The 25708-nt window shown below is 46.3% G+C and overlaps 2 protein-coding genes across 5 annotated transcripts in view; both read left to right on the forward strand.

Annotated features, from left to right (window-relative positions):
* The window catches only part of PROM1 (prominin 1), a 165079-nt gene that overhangs the window by 42885 nt on the left and 96486 nt on the right, over window positions 1-25708 (forward strand). For 3 of the 4 annotated variants that reach the window (XM_081226402.1, XM_081226399.1, XM_081226400.1), the window contains exon 2: window positions 10830-11276. In XM_081226402.1, the coding sequence (XP_081082528.1) occupies window positions 11054-11276 (223 nt within the window). In that variant the 5' untranslated portion in view covers window positions 10830-11053. Of the gene's footprint in view, window positions 1-10811; window positions 11277-25708 lie in introns of those variants that run through there. The other variant, XM_081226401.1, reaches the window with a different exon arrangement.
* Window positions 923-6567, forward strand: LOC308623531 (homeodomain-interacting protein kinase 1-like). The gene has a single exon (XM_081246059.1). It carries the CDS (start codon window positions 2229-2231, stop codon window positions 6015-6017), a length of 3789 nt encoding a protein of 1262 aa, XP_081102185.1. The 5' UTR covers window positions 923-2228; the 3' UTR covers window positions 6018-6567.

The following is a 25708-nucleotide window of genomic DNA, read 5'->3' on the forward strand; positions in this document are numbered from 1 at the left end:
GGCGGCGGCCGAGGCGAGGTTGGTCCGGGGCTTGGGAACTGTTGGGCGGTGAAGGGAGTCCTGGGGAGTGGAACGAGGGGTGCGGGACACTGACCCTCCCCAGCTGGGTATGGAAAGGGGTCACCTTCCTCTGGTTTGCCAAAAGAAGTACGCGGTGCAAACGACCATCACAGGAGCGGGGCTCTGGGGGGTGCCACGGGAGGCCTTATCGCCTTGCCCATCTGGAAGCGCGCGCACGCACCCCTGGCTTGATGCATCCCCCTGGTCCGCTTTGGGTGGACAGCGCGGGGACTTTTGGCGATTGCCTGATGGAGAACGGGGTGATGGAGGCGCACCCCGCTGGGTGAGGCGCGGGCCAGGACAACAAAGGGAAGCGTGGACAGAGGAGGAGCTTCGCGGTGCGGGAGAGTCGGGGGCCCGAGGTCAGTTTCCTCGAAAGCCCTCTCCGAGAGCGTCGGGGGATGCGATCAGGGGGCCCTGCGGCACACGGCTTAGGACGGCGAGCCCAGTCCAAGCCAACCCGCGCCTCGGCGGGGAACCGGCGCCGACTCTCTCGCTGCAGCCAAGTTACTCCGGCAACCCCCTCCCCCAGGCGACGGCGGATTCCTCGAGTCTCCTGGTTTCCCGCGCCCGCCTTGCCGCCCATCCTTTGTCCCGCAGGCGGGGAAAGGTTCCTGGCGCGGAGGGAGCGAGGGCAGGAGCGGCCCGGGCCTGGCGGTGGGTTGGAGGGGAAGGCTGGGGAAGCGGCGCCACCAGCTTTCCGTAGCAACAGGTTGCGCCTGTAGCCCGCGGCGGCTGCTGACCTTGCTCCTGCCCGGGCAGGAGGAAGGTTTTCCCGGGTTTCTGAGAGAGGCGGCAGATCTTTGTTAACACAAGCAGGTGTGATTGAGGTCCTTGAACGTCCCCTCCCCCCATCCCAACAGAGACCCACTTGGAGACCCAAACAGCTGCTGTTCTTTGGTTGCTTGGACCATATGAAATTGCCATTTTCAAAAGGCTTGACTATCAGCAACTTCCTATTATTCAATGTGTGTGAAGTTACTTTTCTCACTCATTTGTGAGTTTCCTCCTTCAATGTTCTGGAAGCTGTTCTGCCTGTCAGGGTGAGCCTGGCGGCCACGGTAGAGTTGAGGATATTGCCGTTCGCAGGGGCAGTCCAGACCCTCAATCGACGGCCAGTTGTGTGTGTGTGCCAGGCGTTGTCCCTATTCTATTTCCAACCCTCCGACACTATTTAAAACACCATTTTACAGACTAGCACAAGGGAAAGCGTGGAGATTGTAAGCAACTGCTGTCACAGAGCTCATCAGCGGGGCTAGAGACTCCCCAGTCTCGAAAGCCAGGACTCTGGTCGCTGCAGCAGCGCCCTTTAGTTTAGTTTTGTTTTCTTAATGTATCCCATTATTTTTTAATGAACTTCCTTATGAGTTCCACGCTGGACTATTTCTGTGTATCTAGTAAGGTGAAGCAAAGTGCATCAAAGGATAGGTTGAAAATAATAAAACTTTAAACCAAATATTGTGTCGTCGGGACTGTTTAAAATATGAAGAAAATCAGTTTTGCAGGGACAAGAGTTCGCTCTGAGATTTGATCAAGGTCAGGATGCATTGTTAAAAATGACAGAAGCCAATTCTGGGTAATTTTAGCAAAAAAAAAAAAAAAAAGGGACTGGATACTGGGTGGCTTAGCGAAGTGACAGAAAGGCTGGCTAGCCAGGCTTGGGAGCCCGGAGGAGTGGGACTCAGGACATGCAACAGGACCCCTGATGGGTGTATGGCCACGGCTGCCACCATTAGACTCTGGCTGTGGCTGCTGGCATGTTGACATCATTGCTAGGATGACGTGGAAACTGCCTCTGCCTCAGTGTGTCTCATGCACAAGCCCAGGAGTAAGCATCTGATTGGCTGAGCCTGGGCTCAGTTTGGGCACCTCAGCTGACCTCACAATGGGAGGCAGGGCTGCCACTCCCAGAACTCACAAAGGTGGGCTCAGAAGTTGGGCAGTTCCCATCTGCCCTCCCACCCCGCAAAACCCTAGATAGCACCTACACAGATCCTTTTAAAAGAAATTCCTTCAAAAATTCCTTCAAGAGGGGGCCCGGCGGTGGCCCCGGACGGCAGCGAGAGACTGAGGCGGGAGCGCGCGGTGCTGAGGCGGCGGCGGCGGCGGCGGCGGCGAGAGGCCGAGCAGCGGAGCTGGAAGGAGGCTGGGGGCGCTCCCCCCGTGAGATGGGCACGGGTAGGCTCCGGTGGGCGGGGGCCGGGGCCCGGGCCGGCTCGCGCGGGGGATATGATGACCCAGCGGCAGGGCCCCGGATCTCGTCTCCTCCTCCGCCTTCTCACTGCAGCCCCAGCTGGCGGCTGAGAACCAGACACACCGGCGGTATGGCATCACAGCTGGAGGTGTTCCCCCCCCCATCAGTGTCGTCGAGTGCCTTCTGCAGTGCAAAGAAACTGAAAATAGAGGCTTCTGGTTGGGATGTTTCTGGACAGAGCAGCAACGACAAATACTATACCCACAGCAAAACCCTCCCAGCCACACAAGGGCAAACCAGCTCTTCTCACCAGGTAGCAAATTTCAACATCCCTGCTTACGACCAGGGCCTCCTCCTCCCAGCTCTTGTAGTGGAGCATATTGTTGTCACAGCTGCTGATAGCTCTGCCAGTGCTGCTACATCAACCTTCCAAAGCAGCCAGACCCTGACTCACAGAAGCAACGTTTCTTTGCTTGAGCCATATCAAAAATGTGGATTGAAAAGAAAAAGTGAGGAATTTGACAGCAACGGTAGCGTGCAAATCATAGAAGAACATCCCCCCCTCGTGCTGCAAAACAGGACTGTGGTGGGTGCTTCTGCCACGACCACCACTGTGACCACGAAGAGTAGCCGTTCCAGTGGAGAAGGGGATTACCAGCTGGTCCAGCATGAGATCCTTTGCTCTAGGACAAACAGCTATGAAGTCTTGGAGTTCTTAGGCCGGGGCACATTTGGACAGGTGGCTAAGTGCTGGAAGCGGAGCACCAAGGAAATTGTGGCTATTAAAATCTTGAAGAACCACCCCTCCTATGCCAGGCAAGGACAGATTGAAGTGAGCATCCTTTCCCGCCTAAGCAGTGAAAATGCCGATGAGTATAATTTTGTCCGTTCTTATGAGTGCTTTCAGCATAAGAATCATACCTGCCTTGTGTTCGAGATGCTGGAGCAGAACTTATATGATTTTCTAAAGCAGAACAAGTTTAGCCCACTGCCACTCAAGTACATCAGACCCATCTTGCAGCAGGTGGCCAGAGCCCTGATGAAGCTCAAGAGCCTTGGTCTAATTCACACTGACCTTAAGCCTGAAAACATAATGCTGGTCGATCCAGTGCGCCAACCCTACCGAGTGAAGGTCATTGACTTTGGTTCTGCTAGTCACGTTTCCAAAGCTGTGTGCTCAGCCTACTTACAGTCACGTTACTACAGAGCCCCTGAAATTATTCTTGGATTACCATTTTGTGAAGCTATTGATATGTGGTCATTGGGCTGTGTGATAGCTGAGCTGTTCCTGGGGCGGCCTCTTTATCCTGGTGCTTCAGAATATGATCAGATTCGTTACATTTCACAAACACAAGGCCTGCCAGCTGAGTATCTTCTCAGTGCCGGAACCAAAACAACCAGGTTTTTCAACAGAGATCCTACTTTGGGGTACCCACTGTGGAGGCTTAAGACACCTGAAGAACATGAATTGGAGACTGGGATCAAATCAAAAGAAGCTCGAAAGTACATTTTTAATTGTTTAGATGATATGGCTCAGGTGAACATGTCCACAGACTTAGAGGGAACAGATATGTTGGCAGAGAAGGCGGATCGAAGAGAATACATTGATCTGTTAAAAAAACTGCTAACAATTGATGCGGATAAGAGAATTACTCCTCTGAAAACTCTTAACCATCAGTTTGTGACAATGACTCACCTTCTGGATTTTCCACATGGCAATCATGTTAAGTCTTGTTTTCAGAACATGGAGATCTGCAAACGGAGGGTTCACATGTATGATACAGTGAGTCAGATCAAGAGTCCCTTCACCACGCATGTTGCCCCAAATACAAGCACAAATCTAACCATGAGCTTCAGCAACCAACTTAATACCGTGCACAATCAGGCCAGTGTTCTAGCTTCCAGTTCGACTGCAGCAGCTGCTACTCTTTCTCTGGCTAATTCAGATGTCTCACTGCTAAAGTACCAGTCGGCTTTGTACCCATCATCTGCAGCACCAGTTCCTGGAGTTGCCCAGCAGGGTGTTTGCTTGCAGCCTGGAACCACCCATATTTGCACTCAGACAGATCCATTCCAACAAACATTTATCGTCTGTCCACCTGCTTTTCAAACTGGACTACAAGCAACAACAAAGCATTCTGGATTCCCTGTGAGGATGGATAATGCTGTGCCCATTGTACCCCAGGCACCAGCTGCTCAGCCACCACAGAGACAGTCGGGAGTTCTTCCACAGGGAAGCTGTACACCACTAATGGTAGCAAGTCTCCACCCTCAAGTAGCCACCATCACACCGCAGTATGCGGTGCCCTTTACTCTGAGCTGCGCAGCAAGCCGGCCGGCGCTGGTTGAACAGACTGCCGCTGTACTGCAGGCTTGGCCCGGAGGAACCCAACAAATTCTCCTGCCTTCAACTTGGCAACAGTTGCCTGGGGTAGCTCTACACAACTCAGTCCAGCCCACTGCAGTGATTCCAGAGGCCATGGGTGGTGGCCAGCAGCTCACAGACTGGAGGAATGCCCACTCTGATGGCAACCAGTACAGCACTATTATGCAGCAGCCGTCCTTGCTGACTAACCATGTGACATTGGCCACTGCTCAGCCCCTGAATGTTGGCGTTGCCCATATTGTCAGACAACAAGAATCCAGTTTCCTCCCTTCAAAGAAGAATAAGCAGTCTGCTGCAGTCTCTTCTAAGTCCTCTCTGGATGTTCTGCCTTCTCAAGTCTATTCTCTGGTTGGGAGTAGCCCCCTCCGTACCACATCTTCTTATAATTCCCTAGTCCCTGTACAAGATCAGCATCAGCCAATCATCATTCCAGATACTCCCAGCCCTCCTGTGAGTGTCATCACTATCCGCAGTGACACTGATGAGGAAGAGGACAACAAATATAAGCCCAATAGCTCTGGCCTGAAGGCAAGGTCTAATGTCATCAGTTATGTCACTGTCAATGATTCTCCAGACTCTGATTCTTCCTTGAGCAGCCCATATTCCACTGATACCCTGAGTGCTCTCCGGGGCAATAGTGGACCCCTTCCGGAGGGTCCCGGCAGAGTCGTGGGGGATGGCACCGGCACCCGCACCATCATTGTACCTCCACTGAAAACTCAGCTTGGTGACTGTACTGTAGCAACCCAGGCCTCAGGTCTCCTGAGCAGTGAGACCAAGCCAGTGGCTTCAGTGAGCGGGCAGTCATCTGGATGCTGTATCACCCCCACAGGATATCGAGCTCAGCGTGGGGGGACCGGCGCAGCACAGCCACTCAACCTTAGCCAGAACCAGCAGTCATCGTCAGCTCCAAGCTCACAGGAGAGAAGCAGCAACCCTGCCCCCCGCAGGCAGCAGGCGTTTGTGACCCCACTCTCCCAAGCCCCTTACGCCTTCCAGCATGGCAGCCCACTACATTCGACCGGGCACCCACACCTGGCCCCAGCCCCTGCTCACCTGCCAAGCCAGCCTCACCTGTATACGTATGCTGCCCCCACTTCTGCTGCTGCATTGGGCTCCACCAGCTCCATTGCTCATCTCTTCTCCCCGCAGGGCTCCTCAAGGCATGCTGCAGCATATACCACCCACCCTAGCACTCTGGTGCACCAGGTCCCTGTCAGTGTTGGGCCCAGTCTGCTCACTTGTGCCAGCGTGGCCCCTGCTCAGTACCAACAGCAATTTGCCCCCCAGTCTTACATTGGGTCTTCCCGAGGCTCAACCATTTACACTGGATACCCACTGAGCCCTACCAAGACCAGCCAGTATTCTTTCTTGTAGTTGCTGAGTGTGAGGGAGGAGGGGTCAGAGTTCTTAATGGGCTGTGATGAGCTCCTCCCTCACCCTCTCCTGAAACTCCTTAGCCAGCAACTTGCTCTGCAGGGGCACACTGAAGCAGAAGGCTTTTCTCTGGGGAACCTGTCTCAGTGTTGACTGCATTGTTGTAGTCTCCCAAAGTCTGCCCTATTTTTTAATTCTTTATTTTTGTGACGGCATTTTTGGTATTTGGAAGAGTTCAGATGCCCATCGTCTGCAGGTACCAAGGAAGAGAGATCATTCTGAAGTTAACCTTTGAAAAATATTTTCTCTCTCTGACTTGATTTCTATAAATGCTTTTAAAAAACAAGTGAAGTTCCTCTTTATTTAACTTTATTTTATTGTAATTGCTGGTCAGAAGAAAAATGCTGATAGAAGAACTTGAAATCTGGTAACAAGAAAAGAAAAATCATTACTTTCTGCTTGTTTAAAAACCAAGACTTAATTGCTTATGTTAAGAGCAGCTTGCACAAGTCTGTATTTTACTATCTCGCATTTCTCCTCAAAATTTTACCCTTGCTAAGGGCACATTTAAGCTTACAGTGTTTTAAATTTGTTTTCATGTCATGTTATATTTAGTGGGAAATTGTTATTTTTGCAAAACTGGTTACATACTACTCTCTGTTACTGTTGGGATTCTCTCAGTTGCTCCTGTGTTTATTATTAGAGTAGTGTTAAAAAGGCAGCTCACCATTTGCTGGTAACTTAGTGTGAGAGAATCCATACCTACCGTGAAAGCACCAGGTGTTCTTTCTAAATGAAGCCCTGTGCATTCTTTTCAAATTATTTTTAAAAAGTCCTTCTCTCTGATTTAGCTTAAATTTTATTATTGGAAAAGCCATTAAGGTGGTTATTATTGTATGGTGGTCGTTGTTTTATTATATGCAAAATCTCTTTGTATTATGCGATACTGGCATTGGTGAGCTTTGCCTAAAGGTTGTTGGCGTTGATGAGCTTTGCCTGAATATTAGTATGAAATTCAATAATACACCTCTTTCTCTCTTTGCCTCAGCTCTCCCTTCATTCTATGTGATTTATTTGGGGAGAAAGCTAAAGCTAAAGGATCTGAAACCAGATAAGAAACGTTGTGTATAGCTTTTATGCTTTAAAGTAGCTTTCTTTGTATGTCAGCATCAAATTGAATGCTCTCTTATTAAGACTTAAGTGCATGTAGGAATTGCAATTTAAAAGAATTCCATCAAAAAGAGAAAGTAGAGAAGAAATGAAGCTGGATGGTCATCGTATTTGCTTTTAATCCAGTGTTCATGGAAATGCCGATCTCTGGACCCCAGGCTCAGAGTCCTGTGAGGTATTTGCTTAAAATTCGTGTTCTTGGGTCCCTTTCCCAGTTCGAACTCAGTGTATTTGGATGGAATCCAGGAATCTTCATCCCATAAACCAGAAAATGGTGAACCTACCTTAGTGATTAGTCTAGTGCCTGTTTGAGGGGAGAGGCCCCAAGGGAGCGATTTCCAAAGCCTGCTAAGTTGAGGATTGCAGCTGAAAGTATGGCCCCCCAGAGTGGTAGACCAGTTGTTCCGCCATGGATGAATCCAGTGAGGAGACAGTCTGTTCCCTGTGTTGGAGGAAACAGCTACAAGCAATCCAACACCTCCCTCCCATGGGCTGTAGACTGCTCATAAAGAGGTGCTTGACCACTTCTGAAATAGGTCAACGTGACCATTTTGTGTCAGTCTTCTCTCTACCTGCCACAATTTGATGTCAGCCATCCTTATTGAGTGCCTGCTGTGCGCCAGACTCCAAGGGTACGGAGAAGATGAGGAAGTCAGGGACTCCACCAAGCTGTTGGGCTAGATCAGTTCAATGTGATACAAGAAGGGCGTTTGGGGTGCTTTTGCCTCACGTCTGTTGTTCTGCAGTTGTGTTTGGGAAGATGGAGGTGTCTTTGGAAATTGGCATGGATTAGCCAGGAGGGAACTCAGGAGGAGTGCTGGCTCTCGAACCTTAGTTGTCTAAGAATCTGTCACCAGGGGAGCATGTTAAAAATGCAGATTAATGCGCCCCATCTCCAGAAACGAGGTCCTATAATTTCCTTTTACACACAGACTCCGTTTTACGCTGATGGGGCTGTTGGGTCGGGAGCCGTCTTGGGTTTTCTGCTGGCAGTTTCCTGAGCTGCTCTCAGTGGCTCTCGCTACCTAGTGTGCGTTCCCAAGGAAGTACCCAGACCTTCTTTTTCGGAACAACGATTCAAACTGAGATGAAAACCTCTTCCTTTTTGCCTTGACTTTTCTTTGTTTTGTTTTGTTTTTGCTGTACACGGGCCTCTCACTGTTGTGGCCTCTCCCGCTGTGGAGCACAGGCTCCGGACGCACAGGCCCAGCGGCCATGGCTCACGGGCCCAGCCGCTCCGCGGCATGAGGGATCCTCCCAGACCGGGGCACGAACCCATGTCCCCTGCATCGGCAGGCGGACTCTCAACCACTGCGCCACCAGGGAGGCCCTTGCCTTGCCTTGCCTTTTATCCATTGTCTAGTGTTTCATAAGTAGTGAGATGTTCCTAAAAGTGGTCTAAACTTTAAGAGGGACCTACCCTCTGGAGAAAGATGCACGTGATGCTCAGGTGCTGCCCTAACTCAGTGGAACACCCCATCTTTGCATTTCCGTTGGGATTTCTTTTCCCCTGCTCCTTCACTGAGGATGTCTAGAAGTCTGTTTATTCATAGCTCTGCCCGGGGGGCCTTCTGCCATTTCCCTCCCGCTGTGTTTCTCTCTGTCCCCAGCTGAGGCTTGGTGGCATTACCAGGAAGTGAGCCTTTCTTAGCAGCTGAGCCTCTAATCCATCAGCTGCTGTGCTCCTGCCTGCCCTTTAGCAGACAACAAGATAAGATGTGAATGTGGTGTGTGTCTGTGTGTGTCAGTGTGTGGAGTGTACGTTCCTGGTGTGTGTTTCGTCTCTGTGAGTTGTGTGTCATTGTGAGTGCATGCATGGTGTGTGTGATGTGTGTGTGCATGCCCACCTGCCTGCCTGAAGCAGCACGGTCCTATCCTACCTGAATAATCACATGCCCCCTCTCCTTTCGCATCTTCCTCCTGCCCTGTGCAGCCCTGCAGGCTTCAGAGAGGGGTCTTGCAAAAGCCGACTTGCTTTGTTTCCTTCTTCTTATTTGTTCTCTCTGGAAACGATTTGAAGTCTGAGCAGGGTGCTGATTCCTGGTAGAACCAGTGAAAGGCTAGAGCACTTCAGAGCCTGAGGACAGGTTGTTGGCAGCAGCCATGCCTGGCAGGGATTGCCCTTTGGAAACAGTCACCAGGGTCCTGGTGTGTCTGTGTCTGTGGGTGAGATGGACCTGGAAGCTAGGGGTTCCATGAGCTTGGCACTAGGTGTCCCTGGGGATCTGAGCAGCCCATGATTTGATAATGGGAGAGTCAAGGGTCATTCCATTGGCAGGCCTGTGCAGAAGTAATAGGAGTGGTTTTGAGGCTTAGAAGATGAGGCAGTATCTAAGGGGACCCGGTATGAATGAATGTCTTCATTCAAATAGCTCATTAAATCCTACCTCTTGTGTGGAGCTTTCTTCAACTTGGTGGAATATAGGTAGCGGGTCCTCTAGCCTTTTGTGCAGTGTGTCACTTTCTTGGTAGTCCCTCTCCTTCATCTTGCAGTGTGTGTTTCAGGAGCACCCTGTCTTTATTTTGAAAGTTCCTGAGTGTGAATCTGATGTAGGAAAGAAAATCAGGGTGTTCCTGACCCCAGAAAAGAATGGGCAAGCAGAGTATCCCAGTTGTTTTTGATTCATGTAGCCTGTTGCAGTGGTACAAGCAAAGCAGCTGTTTTGGCTTATTTGGTTTTATATTCAGCAGCTCTTACTGGTAGCCAACTGTATGCCTGCCTTGTGTTCAGTTCTGGGGAGAGAAACTCGAGGAGGCCAGGTCCACGCTGCCCTCACTAGACACTGGGCTGGTAGCCGATTTTAGGTTCCTGATCTTTCTCGCTTTCCCCGGGGGAGGGCGGGAGTCTCCCTCTGCTCTGCCTCTCCTCGCCTGGACCCCGAGTCATCCAGGTGGTGACTTGGGACAGGGATTTCCATCAGGGCTACCTGATGAGCATGTTAGACAGAAACCAGTGTCACCTGGCCTTAAAGAGTTTGTTCCCTGCCCTTGAGGCCATGCTTGTCTAGTTTGGGCTGGGGGTGAGTGAAGATGGGATGAAATGAGATCAGTGAGCACATTAATAAAATAAAAGGTGGAGTAAGACATATCTCCAGAGATGGGGAGAAAAACCCAAAACTGGAGGAAAAATAAGCATCTCATCTATTGCTGGGAGCCTCTGCTTGTCTGACTGAGAGGGAGGGCTCTGTAGGGAGAGTGTCTTGGAGTTGGGAGAGTCCAAACTTGGGCTTTGAAAGCAAACTACTGGGTTTGAATTCTACCCCACCATGAATCAACCATGGCCTCGGGCAAGTTGCTGAAATTCTGAGTCAGTTTCCTCTTCTGTAAAATGGGATAATGCCTTAACCGAGGTCCTACCTGTAAAGCATGTAGAACATGTCTGGAATGTGGTAAGTGCTTAACGAATATCAGTTTCCAAGACCACACACTCGTTACACTAGCTGGTATTTCTGGGTCTGGCCCCTAGCATGGAACCTTCCAGCTTTCCTGCCCCTGTGCTCTGAAGCAGGCTCTGTGTTTGCTTCCTCCGCAGCGGATTAGGCTGAGGGCTTGCACTAAAGCCTTGCAGCCTCTCCTCCAGGGGAGCTGCTGGTGCAGGCAGGCTGCAGGCATTAGTGACCCCGCCCCTTCTCTCCCTGCCAGGGATGGTGCTTTGATCGACTGACCGTCCCCCCCCACAAGCCAAGAAGGTTCTCTGCCACCCTTCACCGCATGCCAACCCAGCCAGAAAACCAAGGATTCCGCAGACTCAGTCCTCGCCACGCCTCTTCTGCACAGAAACACACTCCTGCCTTCCCCAAGGCTTCCAGAACCTCTGAAGAGGGAGGCCCCCAGTTCCACCTCATGTTTGGGGCATCTTGCTAGCTATGGCCCTTCTCCTTGGCTTCCTGCTGCTGCTGGGGCTTTATGGGGACACCATGTCAGAGGGGCCACCACCATCATCCACATACATTCCTGATGGTTTGGAATTTGAATTTCCTCCAACGAACTATGCGACCAAAGATTCTTATGAAGCTGGACCCACTGGCATCTTCTTTCAAATTGTGCACATCTTTCTCCACATGGTGCAGCCGAATGCTTTCCCTGAGGGTAAGTGCCAATGGCGGAACAAGATGCAATATGTCTCCAAACATACTTACGGTCACACACACAATATTGTTTGTTAATGACAGCACGATCAGTGCAGAATATAGTCCGTATATTAAAGTATGAGAGTCAAAGTGATTGAATTGCACAGAAACAGAAAGTATTTAGCCAGAAGTTAAGAAAAATAAGTTCAATAGGTTGTCAGGAATGTGATGATAAGAAAATGAAATCAAACTGTGTTGCCATGTTGTTTTTCCAATTCTTTATCTTTCTTCCCCTCCTTTTTTGTTTTGTTTTGTCTTGTTTTTTGGTTAGAGTATTGAATCATTCTCAAGTTCATACCAAAGGTAAAAGTTAGGGTAAAAATGCAACTTCTCTGTCATCAAACGAGAATTTAATAATGACCTCTCATGGCCATTTAAAGTTACAAATTTAACTCTCCTCCACCCACCTCAAAATGCAGTTTCGACACTGCTTAGGGCAAGGCCAGGGCAGACCATACCTGTTACCTGGGTAACTTGTTTGCTTCAGGTCTAAGAGTTTGAGTGTGAAGCCAGGAGGGAACTTTCATGGCATCGTGCTGTTGTTTTGTGTGCATACTATCTGGCCTTACCACTGTGGCTCATCTGTACTCGGAAGTCTTCGGGGTATGTGTTTTCAGGAGTGGGATTATGAAAATTCAAATGGTCTGTGGGAATTGTCTGCTCTTAGGGTTTGACAGTCTAAATTTTTATTGATGTAATGTTAGATCTAGCTTAAGCTTGTTCTTTAAACTACAAAGATTTGAATATTATCATTGGCTACTAAATATTATAAAATTTGTAGTAATCTTTATCATCTTCCTTAGCTGGCCAGCCATTGTTTATAAGCAGGTTATTTGTGTGTGCGTGTGTGTGTGTGTGAGAGAGGGAGAGAGAGAGACAGAGAGAGAGAGAGAAAATGTATTTAGTGAACTTCAGCACCTGTTTATATTATGGGCAGTTTACAGATTTTCTTAATATATATTTACATAGAATTTTTTCACATTTATTTGCCTCAGATTAAGCAATTGAAAGAGTCTGCAGTGTTGTTTTCAATTTTTTGTTAGTTTAAATTTCGATTCAATGAAGTAAATCACCCTACTGTCACAGAAGAGAGTCCTGAGCAAGTACTGCTTCCTGTTTATGTCGCTGCTTAAAAGACAAAATTTGGGGCTTCCCTGGTGGCACAGTGGTTGAGAGTCCGCCTGCTGATGCAGGGGACACGGGTTCGTGCCCCGGTCCGTGAAGATCCCACATGCCATGGAGTGGTTAGGCTTGTGAGCCATGGCCGCTGAGCCTGCACCTCCGGAGCCTGTGCTCCGTAACGGGAGAGGCCACAACAGCGAGAGGCCCGCGTTCCGCCAAAAAAAAAAAAGACTAAATTTGGAAATCCAAAGGACAGAAGTAGAAAGCAAACTGAGTGTATTTATTCATGTTGAATACAAATTCACTATTCTCAATAAATATCTTTTTGTTTACTTTTGGACTTGATGTAAATATAATTGAATAAATAGACACCTACTAGTGTTTTTAGTCTTGGCTTCTTTGTTTTTTTTATGTAAAAAGCATAGAATTCAGTTGTTTGATACAAATTTACAGTGACTTCTTTAAAAAGATTGTGAAGTCTCCTGTGTCATTCTAAGGCAGATCATGTAATTAATCCTGTAATCTCTTTCCGTATGTCGTTTTATTTTTCTCCCTCTAGATTTCATATGAAGGCTTCCTCACACTTGTCTCACAAGGGAAAACAATATCTTTAAAGGTCTTCACTCATATGATCTGGTTAAAAGACATCCTGCTTCCAAAGCTTTCTAGGGTTTTCACCTCCAACATCATGATTAGTCTAGAATTTAAATCCTAATGTAATCTGAGGGTGTTAGCCTTGCTTGTCCCTTGACCTTCATCAAGGGAGAAAGAAATTCCCAGAAACAGACCAGCACTACCCCTTTCAGAAAAAATTGTCGGGTTGCTTAGAGAATATAGTACTGAACTTAGCAGGTGATGTCTTGGTTTGTTGGCTTTCTTTCACCATCCCATTATTCATATTCTTTCACCCAGTTACTAGGTTTCGTAATAGCCTCAAAGTGCTCATGAGGTACTTTGCAACATAAAGGACACTATGAGACAATCATGTTTTTTTGTGGGGTTTTTTCCCCTTGGCATGTGACTTTTTTTAAAAATTAAAGTATAGTTGATTTACAATGTCCTGTTGGTTTCAGGTGTACATCACAGGGATTCAGTTATACATATATATATTCTTTTCCCTTATAGGTTATTACAAAATATTGAGTATAATTCCCTGTGCTATACAGTAGGTCCTTGTTGGTTATCTATTTTATGCATAGTAGTGTGCATCTGTTAATCGCATCCTCCTAATTTATCCCTCCCCTCCCCTTTCCCCTTAGGTAACCATAAGTTTGTTTTCTATGTCTGTGGGTCTATTTCTGTTTTGTAAATAACTTCATTTGTATCTTTTTTCTTTTTTAGAGCCCACGTATATGTGATAGCATATGATATTTGTCTTTCTCTGTCTGGCTTACGTCACTTAGTATAATCTTTAGGTCCATCCATGTTGCTGCAAGTGGCATTGTTTCATTCTTTTTTATAGCTGAGTAACATTCCATTGTATATATGTACTGCATCTTCTTTATCCATTCATCTGTCGATGGACATTTAGGTTGCTTCCAGGTCTTGGCTTTTGTAAATAGTGCTGCTGTGAACTTTGGGGCCACTGCATTTCATGAGCACCAAAACAGAGGCAGATGTCTTGATAATTGAAGATGCAAGAGAGAGAGAGAGAGAGAGAGAGAGATGGATTTATATGTATTAGCTTAACTAAATACATCAACCAAAGCAGATGACTTCAGGATGAGTCCTCTGTGGATTAACGTCTTCACAGAAGATAATATCCCACAGGTCTGTTCTTTCATGAGAGAAGTTTTGAGTGCACAGTCCCAGTGTAGAAGCAGAAGAAGAAGGGATGGCCCTGGAACCTGGGCTCCTCCTTTTCATGCTATCATTGGGGAGTTTTCCACATTTACATCCTGTTTCCAACCAAAATGGAATACCCAGTTTTGCATTTGGAACTCTCTAAAGAGAAGCCCATCCTGGTAAATACAGATGGAAAGGTTTTGTTTAGCTGGGAGTTGAGACAAAGTCCTATTCCTGGATAGAAGAAAAGATTAGCTTAGATTAGATGAGGCAGACATGTGACTATACAGCTCAGCAGAGTGTACTCTAGTACCTGGTGGGTATTCCATAAATCCTGCCCTGATCTGAAGCTGCAAGGGAGATGTGGTGTGCTGGGCTTGGCTCACTAAGAAGACAGTGATGGCTTACATTAGGGGGGAATCGTCTGTCCATTCATTAACCTAGAAAGGGTGTTGAGGGCAGGATGTGTGTGTGTATGTGGCAGGGGTGGGGGGCCATGGGGGAGCTGGGGAAAGAGTATTCCAGGCAGAGGAAACGGCATGTCCATGAAGTGGAAGAGACCGTGGTTCACAGTGGACCCATGAAGTGTGTATTCATGGAGTAAGTCTGCCAGGGTTGGGGAGCGAGAGCTGGAGGACCCTGACTGGCAGGCCAGTGAGTTCTGTAGCGGGAAGGAAGCTAAGGCAGCATGAGCACAGGTTTCATTCACTTGACAGGCATTATTGAAAGCACTGCCTTCTGTGGTGCACCTTGCTGGGTGCTGTGAGCCAGTGTGGTAGTGGACTTGGGTTTTGGGAAAAGAATCTGACAGCAGCTGATAGGATAGGTCACAGGGAGTGTGAGGTTCCTGCAGTGGTCTAGAGGGTGGTAATAATGAACGAATGTGGGATGAGGCAAAAGTAATGGGGGAAACAGAGGCAGGGTCCGTTTTGTGTCCAAAAGACTTGGTTTAAGTCCTAGCTCTTGCCTATTACCTGCACGGTGATCTTGGCCAACTTAATTTTCAGAGCCGCTGCTCTCATAGACGTAATGTGACTCTAATCATAAACCACTCTATAGCTTTTATCTGTGAGGCTTAAATAAGATGATGCATGTAAAGCCGATGTTTAAAACCATGCCTGAAAGGCACAGAGAAAAATCCTCAATAAATGTGGCTGCTCTTAGTATTATTACTCGAGAGGAAGAATTGACCAGATTTGATGCCAAAATTGGTGCCTGAGGGATATAGGAAAGAAAAGGTGTCTCCAGGAGGGATCTTTACAATGTCCTTGCTGCTGCTCCCTCAGCAGCACTACATGGGGTTGCCTTGTAAGAAGTGACTGTGTTGCTTTTTTTTTTTTTTGCCGTAGGCGGGCCTATCACCGTTGCGGCCCCTCCCGTTGCGGCCTCTAACCGTTGCGGCCCCTCCCATTGCGGCCTCTCACCGTTGCGGCCCCTCACCGTTGCGGCCCCTCCCATTGCGGCCTCTCACCGTTGCGGCCCCTAACCGTCCCTAACCGTTGCGGCCCCTCTCGTTGCGAAGCACAGGCTCCGCGGCCATGGCCCACGGGCCCAGCCGCTCCGCCGCATGTGGGATCTTCCCGGACCGGGGCACGAACCCTTGTCCCCTCCATCGGCAGGCGGACTCTCAACCACTGCGCCACCAGGGAAGCCCCATTGTGTTGCTTTTGAAGTTACGTGGGTTCTGTCTCCCTAGCAAGCCCCACAGCAGCAGAACTGGCTCTAGAAGCCAGGATTTGGATGCAGTGCTAGTTTACTGAGTAGTCTTTACTCCCACAAAAATATCTGCAATCTCGTGGGCTCTTGTTTTTTCTCTGTTCTCTCCTCCTCTCCCCAGCATCTGCTGTAAGGCACACTGTGCAAAGTGTTAGCTCATTTGAATCTCCCAGCAACTTTGAGAGGTAGATGATGGAGGTAGATGGTGGTCTTATTTCGATTTATTACATCCCCCTTTATAGATTGGAAAACTAAGTCAGGACAAGATTACATGCTCAAAACACACAACTAGCCACTAGCAGATTGAGAACCCCCTGTCTCCAGGACTATTTTTCCTATATTCTACAGCTTACTTTGTGGGTAATTGATTTCCTTTTTATTTTATCATACTGCTTTTAAAATGATCGTGAGTTACCATGAAAAATAGTAATTTTTGCACCTTGAAAGCATGCATTGCAGAAGATTATCTGGTGTGAATGGTGAGCAGTGCCTTTTCCAATTTTGGGTGTCTGTGATGAATTTGGCATAAATCATGATCCAGGTCTGAGTCTTTTTAATGGAACAAGTGAAAAAAAGGTCTCCTCAGCTTTTATTTTATTTTATTTTTTAATAAATTTATTTATTTTTATTTTTGGCTGCGTTGGGTCTTTGTTGCTGTGTGTGGGCTTTCTCTAGTTGTGGCGAGTGGGGGCTACTGTTCGTTGCGGTGCATGGGCTTCTCACTGCGGTGGCTTCTCTTGTTGCAGAGCATGGGCTCTAGGCACGCAGGCTTCAGTAACTGTGGCACGCAGGCTCAGTAGTTGTAGCTCGCGGGCTCTAGAGCTCAGGCTCAGTAGTTGTGGCGCACGGGCTTAGTTGCTCCGTGGCATGTGGGATCTTCCCGGACCAGGGCTCAAACCTGTGTCCACTGCATTGGCAGGTGGATTCTTAACGACTGTGCCACCAGGGAAGCCCTGCCTTTATTGCTATAGAAAATTTCTAAAATCATTTTCCACTCTGTTTTGGCATATTTTTAAATTAGATTTTAGGATGGTTGACCTATTTGTAACAGCATTTTCTGCGAATCTGATTTGATCCCTGGAGTTGGTGGGTCTGGGGGCGGAGCTGGGGAAGTGGTAGAAGTGGAGAAGAAGGAAGAGTTAAGCTTGGTTTCCTCAGACTTTGAGATGCCACCAGGATGTGATATTAACTGAGAGTGCTTCTGTTGCAGGTAACAGAAACCTATTAGCAAAGGCAATCAGAAAAAGGGTTTATCACCAACAAGGTCCTACTGTATAGCACAGGGAACTATATTCAATATCTTGTAATAAACCATAATAGAAAAGAATATGAAAAAGAATATATGCATATATTCTTTTATATATATATGTGTGTGTGTGTGTGTGTATGTATAACTGAATCACTTTGCTGTACACCAGAAACTAACACAACATTGTAAATCAACAATACTTCAATAAAAAAATTTTTTAAAAAAGGGGTTTATCATGAGGGCTCTGGGTTACTTCATGACGCTCAAGGGGGTTGGGGAGGGGATCAAGCCAGCAGGGACTCGACCTGGCTCCCATCTTGGCCCCTCTCTGCCCCGAGGCCTCTTCATTCCTCCTCCTTCCCATCCCCCTTTCTGGGTTCTCCCATCCTGTAATCCTCCTGGTGCAGAACTAGGCTGCCAACATCATAGGTTTCAGGCCAGCTTCTTGTAGAGCGAGTGGCTGGGCATTCTCTCTCTTTTAGTCCCAAGTCTCAGTTCCAGTCCTGCCCGGGGCCAGTCACCAACCACGGGCCCTTCGGGTAACTGTGGCTACAGTCACACCTCGTGCCTGGGCCGGGTGCTGTGAGCCTGGCACTGTGAGGCACTGCTGGCCCTGTGGCATCACAGGCAGGGAGGTGGTTTCCAGAAAAGGGGTTGTTGGACAGATAGCCCAATAGGTGTGTCCGTGCCAATGTCCACCTATAATTAGGATGTTTTATTATATCCAGCACCTGTGTGTTCTTACTTAATCAGACGGAGCCAGCACTGTCTTCTTTACATCACGTGACTCAGGTTGGCAATGGGCCTGGCCATAAATAAGGTCATGGAGGGAAAGGACTAACATTAGTTGATCCTGTCTCCCCAGTGTCACTCACTGGGGCAGTCTACAGCTGTCATCTTTTTGCATCCGAACAATTACAACAGCAAACAGCTAGTATGTGCCTGCTTTCAGGGATTTGAACAACTCAACAACTCTGTGAGCTAGGGGCTATTAATCTCATTTTACAGAAGAGGAAGCTGAGGTCCAGAGAGCTGACTTGACCAGGGTCACAAAACTAGCCAGTGGCAGAGCCAGGGTTTGAATTCAGGCAGGCTGGGTTGATTGTCCAGGCTCATAGTTGCCACTTTTATTTTGCTGATAAGGGAAATGAGACTCAGGGAAGTTAAGGGAGTGTTCCAAGGTCACACACACTGATGCCTAAGGGATCAAGCCAAGGTGTGACCCAGAGCCCTGTGATGCCCACGCCTGGGCTTGTCTCCCCCTGTGCTCCCTGGAAGGGGGCATGTCTGGAGACTGTAACAGGCACTCCTTTAATCCATCTGATGTCTCTTCTGCTTCATAGTACAGCTTCCAGTGCTAAACTGAAAAATGAGTCCTGTTGACTGTATTCCCATAAGCTTGTCCACAAAGTCCTGAAATGTGCCCCTGCCTTCCCGTAAGTGAGCAGTAGAGGTAGGCTGTGCTCTTCTGGAAAATAAATGTGTGCCAGTGCCGTGAAAGACACAAGAAGGAAAGCTTCCTGGTCTCCAGCGATGATGTTCTTTTTGAGGTCTTCAAGTATATGCAGGAAATGACAGATTAAGTATGAATGTAAATAAAGAGAGCCCACCCCAGCAGCTGCTGGATGAAGCCCATGTGGTATTAGGCATCGCTGTCTACTGGGTGGAAGAGAAGTTCTAAAATGTACACTTGGAGAAGCAGCTGTCCAGTGTGGTCTGGATGGGGCAATGCTGGGGCAGAAGCATACAGCAGGAGGGACATTACAGGAGGGGTGGCCTGAGGCAGGCTTGCCACGTACCCTCTGCTTGGCTGGGGTCTAGATTCGGAAATGAGCCCAACACTTGAGTGGTAGTGATGAGCCTGCTCTCTGGAGCCTCTGCCTGGGTTTGATTCCTGGCTTCTATGTTGACAAGCTTTGTGACCTTGGGCAAGTGACTTAAACTCTCTGTTCCTGAGTTTTCCCTCTGTAAAATGAAGATAATAATAATAGTACTTTGGGGATCATCATAATATTTAAATAATATTTATAAAGCAATGAGGACCTTGTCTGATAAACTAAGTGCTATATAAGTGTTTAAATAAAATATGAATGTATAAAACCCATATTCATTATAAGCTTTTAAATTAATCTTACATCTTGACGATCACATGGACAGAAGAGCAAGTATTTATTTGACTCCCACTGTACTGGTTTCTTAGGGATGCTGTAATAAATCATCACAAACTGAGTGGCTGAAAACATCAGAAATGTATTCTGTCATAGTTCTGAGAACCAGTAGTCCAAAATCAATATATTGGCACTCAGGGAGGCTGAAGGCTCTAGAGGAGAATCCTTCCTTGCTTCCTCCAGCTTCTGGTGGCTCCAGGTGCTCCTTGGCTTGTGGCTGCATCATTCCAATCTCTGCCCATCTTCACATCTGCCTTCTGTGTCTCTGGCTCAGATCTCCCTTTGCTTTCTTTTATAAAGGCATCTGTCGTTGGATTTAGAGCCCATCCTATATCCAGTAAGATCTTATCTCGAGATCCTTAACTTAATTATATCTTCAAAGACCCTTTTTCCAAATAAGGTCACATTCATAGATTCCCAGGGTCAGGACTTGGACATATCTTTCTGGGGGCAACCATTCAGCCCGTGACACCTATTACACACTTCTTTAGTTCTTCCAGAGAATAGCTCAGAGATATTAAGTGATGTGCCCAAGGTCATATTTCTGAAAAATGATGGAACCAGATTCAGAGCTGACTTGTCTGATTCCAAGTTCTTGAATTTCCATCCTGTAAGTATGTAGTGAGCTAGACCTGTTGCTGTTTGGCAGAGATGGCATCGACTGGGTTCCCCTGCTCTCAAAAGGCTGACCTTGAGCACAGAGACCTCCACCTCCACAGTCAGCTATGATGCAGGAGGGCTGGTCCATGCTGACTGTCCGGCATGAATAGTGTGCTCATGGCTGTCCAGAGGAGGGATTATTCATGATGGGGCAATTGCAGAAGGCTTCCTGGAGGAAGGAACATTTGAGCTGAACTTTACGGGTGTGGAAGAGTTCAAGAAGCAGAGGAGAGCATTCCAGGTGCACAAGCAGAGGCCTGAGTGATGCAAGTTGAGACAGGAGCTTGTAGGATGTGGCCTGGTGAGCAGTGAGGCCAGAGACCTGCGTGTCCAGGAGGTTGTCAGGCCATGAACTTGGGGAGTAGCTTGTGGGAAGATGGCAGACAGGCTCTGGAATGTCAGACCAATATGTGTGCATGGGGTTCAGCAGACAGTGGAAAGTGGGCATCACTCAGTAAACCTGTAACCCCAACCAAAGCTACAGGAAGGAGGCGGTGGAGGGGTGGGGAGTGAGGTATGCATTGTCTACTGTTCCTGAAAATTCTCATGTACACTTGGGCACTAGTGACCTAGCTCAGTGTTACTCCAGGTGTGGCCTTTGGACCAAAAGCATCAGGCATCACATGGGAGTTTGTTACAAATGCAGATTCTTGGGCCCTACCTACTAAATCAGAATTTCCTATTTTTTTAATTTAAAAATATTTAAAAAAATTTTATGCATACAGAAAAGTACACCTAAAACTACAGCCTGATGGCTTTTCATAAACCACACACATCTGTGCAACTAGGCCCCAGATCAAGAAAAAGAACAAGCCCCTAGAAGAACCCTCTCTTGTTTCCTGGTCCCCAACTCATCCCAAGGATAACCCTCTCCTGATTGTTAATAGTGTAGATTTGTTATGCCTGGTAGAGCACAGTAGTATGTTCTCTTTGGTTTCTGGCTTCTTTTTTTTTTTTTTTTGCGGTACGCTGGCCTTTCACTGTTGTGGCCTCTCCCATTGCGGAGCACAGGCTCCGGACGCGCAGGCTCAGAGGCCATGGCTCACGGGCCCAGCCGCTCTGCGGCATGTGAGATCTTCCCGGACCGGGTCACGAACCCGTGTCCCCTGCATCGGCAGGCGGACTCTCAACCACTGTGCCACCAGGGAAGCCCTGGTTTCTGGCTTCTTTTACTCACCATTTTATTTGTGAGATTCATCCATATTGTTGCATGTAGTTGTAAATATTCACTGTTGTTGTTCTGTACTATTCTATCACATAAATATACCATAATTTATGTATCCATCCTACTGGATTGGCGTTTGAGAGGTTTCCCTTTGGGGCCTGTTTTAGTCAGCTTGGGCTGCTATAACAAAGTACCATAGATTGGGTGGCTTAAACAGCATACATTTATTTCTCACAGTTCTGGAGGCTGGAAGTCCTAGATTAAGGTACCAGCTGATTTGACGTCTGGTGAGAGTCCTTTTCCTGGTTTGCAGATGGCTGCCTCCTTGCTGTGTCCTCACTTGGTGGAGGGAGAGAGGGTTCTTGTCTCTTCCTCTTCTTACAAGGGCACTAATCCCTCCACAAGCCCACCCTCATGACTTCATCTAAACTCATAACCTCCCAAAGGCCCCACCTCCAAACACCATCATACTGGAGGTTAGGGATTCAATATATGAATTTGTGGGGACATAAACATTCAGTCCATAGCAGGGCCTTTATACATAGTGCTGCAATGAAGATTTTCGTACGTGTTTTTTGGTGATTATATATACACATTGCTGTTGGGTACATACCTAGGAGTGAATTGCTGAGCCATAAGGTAAACATTTTTTCACCTTTAGTAATACTACCAAACAGCTTTCCAAAGTAAGTATACCAACCAAATCCTTAAACATTTTTTTTTTTATTTTGGAGAATTTCAAGTATGTGCAGAAGTAGAAGAGTCTGATGAGCCCTCACTTACCCACCACCCTAGATTCAACAACTCAACTCATGACCAATCTTGTTTATTTCTACCTCTCCCCACTCCTTTTACTCACCCCCTTCATTTTGAAGCAAATCGCAGTTTTTCTATCATTTCCTCTGTAAATATTTCAGTTTATTTCTTTAAAAATAAAGACATCATGCTGTTACGCTGTAGAAAGTTAACAGTAGCTCTTCAATATAATAAAATATTCAGGAAATATTCAGATTTCTCGGTTGTCTCATAAATGCAGTTTTTAAAACAGTTTGTTTGAATCAGGATCCAAATGATACCAATACATTGCAGTTGGTTAGTATGTCTCTTTATGTCTGTTGTTAACTTATAGGATGCCTTGCCGTGTCCTTTTTCCCCCTTGCAATTTATTTGTTGAAGAGCCTTGTTACTGTTCCTGTAGTATTTCCCATGGGCTGAATTTTGCTGATTCCACCTTCATGGTGTTCTTTACATGTTTCTCTGTCCTCTGCATTTCATATAAACTAGGACCTATAAAGATCAGATGCAGGTTTGTTTTGGGAGAAATAACAGTTTATAGATGGTATTGAACATTTGCATCAGGAGATGGATAACATCTGGTTATCTTTTTTTCTGATGTTAGCAGCACTGATGATCACTATCTAGATTCATTCATTCATAGCAGGTCCAATCCTTTCAAAATTGTTTGCAAACATACTCTCAAATATATTGGAACTCTTAAGAAAAAAATGGAATTCTTTGCATATTTTGTAACTTGACTTGTTCCCTTAACATTTTATTGTGGACATCTCTTCATTTCTGTACCTATAAGTGTGTTGCCTAAAATAAAATTTAAAAGCAAGGAACCTAAAACATTCGTTCACCAATCTTTTGATGTATGGCCAAGGCTTACATTTTTTTACTATGAGTTAATTGTTTAAAGTTTAACATCAATTAGATATATAATTGATATAAATAGCACCCATGATGCATCCTCTATAATTTTTGATTCTTTGTTTTGATTTCTTTGAAGTGAAGCAAAACAGAGTTCAGAGCTCTGGATTTTTAGTTTGATTTTTTTCTCCCCAGACTTTTACAGCTTACTCACATGTACTTCATCCAATGGACTGGGCTTTTCTAAGTCTTTATAGAACATTAGACTTAGTTTTCAATGCTCATTCTTTTTATGTTCATATTTCCTCAGTTTGTGTAGTATTTAATTACACATTTGTATAATATTTAATTACTTATTATATACAAAGAGGCAGAAAGAAGCTTGGGAGCAAACCCGGTATTATGGGTTGAATTGTTTCCCCCTAAAATTCATATGTTGAAGTTTTAACCCCCAGTACTGCAGAATGTGAACTTCTTTGGGGATAGGCTTGTTGTAGATGCAACTAGTTAAGATGAGGTTATACTGGGGTAGAGTGGGTTCCTAATCCACTTGGACTAGTGTCCTTATAAAAGGGAAAATTTGGAGACAGATCTGGACACAGGGAGGATGCCACGTGAAGATTGGAGTCATGCTGCCACAAGTGAAGAAAGTACCGGAGGCCAGGAGAGATCGAGGACACATCCTCTCCCAGAGTCTTCAGAGGAGCACCTTTCACACCTTGATTTTGAACTTCCAGCCCCCAGAACTGTGAGACAATACATTTCTGTTGTTTAAGCCATTTGGGGTACTTTGTTGCAACAGCTGTAGCACACTAATCCACCCTGGAAGTGAACAAGTGAACTGGTGTTTGCAGAGGGCCAAGGGTACCCAACAGAGGTGGTAATGGTGACTTCATGGTGAGGGCTGGTGTACAGCCATGTTCTCTGAGGGAAGGAATTGATGGCTGGGTCATCTGATCAGCTGCAAAGTGGGTTTTAGCTCCCAGAGCCTCCACTGTACATTTGAATAGTCACATCGTCCAAGCCTTTAATTCATGAAGATTCAACTCTATGTGCTGAAGAGTAAAAAAGAGAGAAATAACTTGAATAGTATAAATGTTTCTTCCTAGTGTTGTACAACTGCATTATGTAGTATGAAGCCACCTCCTCTGTCAGCGCTTAAAAGTTGTCACTGCTTGCTTGAGACAAGAGATTTAGGGGACGTTCATGAATAATTCTTTTTTGCCTGCTTTTTGTTCACTGCATTTCCTGCTTGACCTGAAGACCTAACCCCCTGGAGATCAAACACCTCACCTCATTCTGGTGCCTTCTTCCTTCCACTTGCCTTTTGGCAAACTCCTTTTGTTTCTTTAAAACTTTCTCCATGTGCTACCTATTCTGGAGATCTGGTGACTCTCATCGCATCATTTTGTCTGTACTATCTGTGTCATTTATACACTTTTACTATTGCATGTTTAACACTGCCTTTTAATAGTTTGCTGTCTTAGATTGTACACTTATTGATGCCAGCAGTGCCTGGCACATTGGAGATCCTTCATAATCTCTTGCTTTTGTTTTGGTATTTTTGAACTTTTAAAAATATTGTACTTTCTCCCCTAACCACTACAAATTTCTTTCTCTATTTACTTAACAAAGGTTGAACATTTGCTATGTGCACTTACTTGAAATACTAGTGTCACGATGATATCACCGAACTATCATACAGTAAAACCTGCAGGGCAATGAGCCCTTCTGAAAGAGCATGTTGCTCTGCTTTTAATTTTTTTTTCTAGAATTTCCCTTACTTTCAGATTTTTGAATTTTTTTTGTTTCTTTATTGTCAGCTGTTAATTTATCTCTGCTTTCTTCAAATCCTAATACTTCACTTTCTACACTTCACCTTATACAACTATCTCGGTGAGTTGCAGTGGGTGGCTTCACTTTTTCCCATAGAATTCAAAGTGTATTAACTTTGCAACAGCTATTTATATTTCAGAAACTTAAACTTTGTTACCAAGATTGCTGCTTTTTTTACTTTCATGGGAAAACTCAAGTTTATAATTTTTTAGCCAACAAGGTTACCAAATTTAACAGTAATTAAATATCTATGAAGAGCTCAAGGGCGAGAAATAGCTGTGATGTGAGGAACATCTTGTGTGATTCAGACTAAAAGTGACAAGGGCTCCTGGGGATACCTGAACAGAGAAGGAATAAGTATTGAATTAAATCTGAATCATCAAGGGACTTCCCTGGTGGTCCAGTGGGTAAGACTCCGTGCTCCCAATGCAGGGGCCCCGGTTCGATCCCTGGTCAGGGAAAAAGATCCCACACGCTGGAACTGTGTCCACATGCCACAACTAAGAAGTCCACATGCCGCAACTAAAGGATCCCATGTGCTGTAGCCAAGACCCAGTGCAGCCTAAATAAATAAATAAAATAAATAAATATTTTAAAAAATCTGAATCAGCAAATGAGTCCAATTGTATACATTGGTTTCTTGCTCATTATTTATTAAAATAAAACTAAATTTATTTTTAATATAAAAGCAATATACATACATACAAAGCAAATAACATTTTTTCTCGCTTTTTTTTTAAAATTTATTTATTTGGGCTGCATTTGGTCTTTGTTGCTGCGCGCGGGCTTTCTCTTGTTGCGGCCAGCAAGGGCTACTCTTTGTTACGGTGAGCAGGCTTCTCATTGTTGGTGGCTTCTCTTGTTGCAGAACACGGGCTCTAGGCGTACGGGCTTCAGTAGTTGTGACTCATGGCCTCTAGAGCACAGGCTCAGTAGTTGTGGCACACGGGCTTAGTTGCTCGTGGCATGTGGGATCTTCCCGGACCAGGTCTTGAACCCATGTCCCTGACATTGGCAGGCAGATTCTTAACCACTGCGCC

The sequence above is a fragment of the Mesoplodon bidens genome, assembly GCF_964165515.1.
Source record: "Mesoplodon bidens genome assembly, chromosome: 1".
In the NCBI taxonomy this organism is placed as follows: domain Eukaryota; kingdom Metazoa; phylum Chordata; class Mammalia; order Artiodactyla; family Ziphiidae; genus Mesoplodon; species Mesoplodon bidens.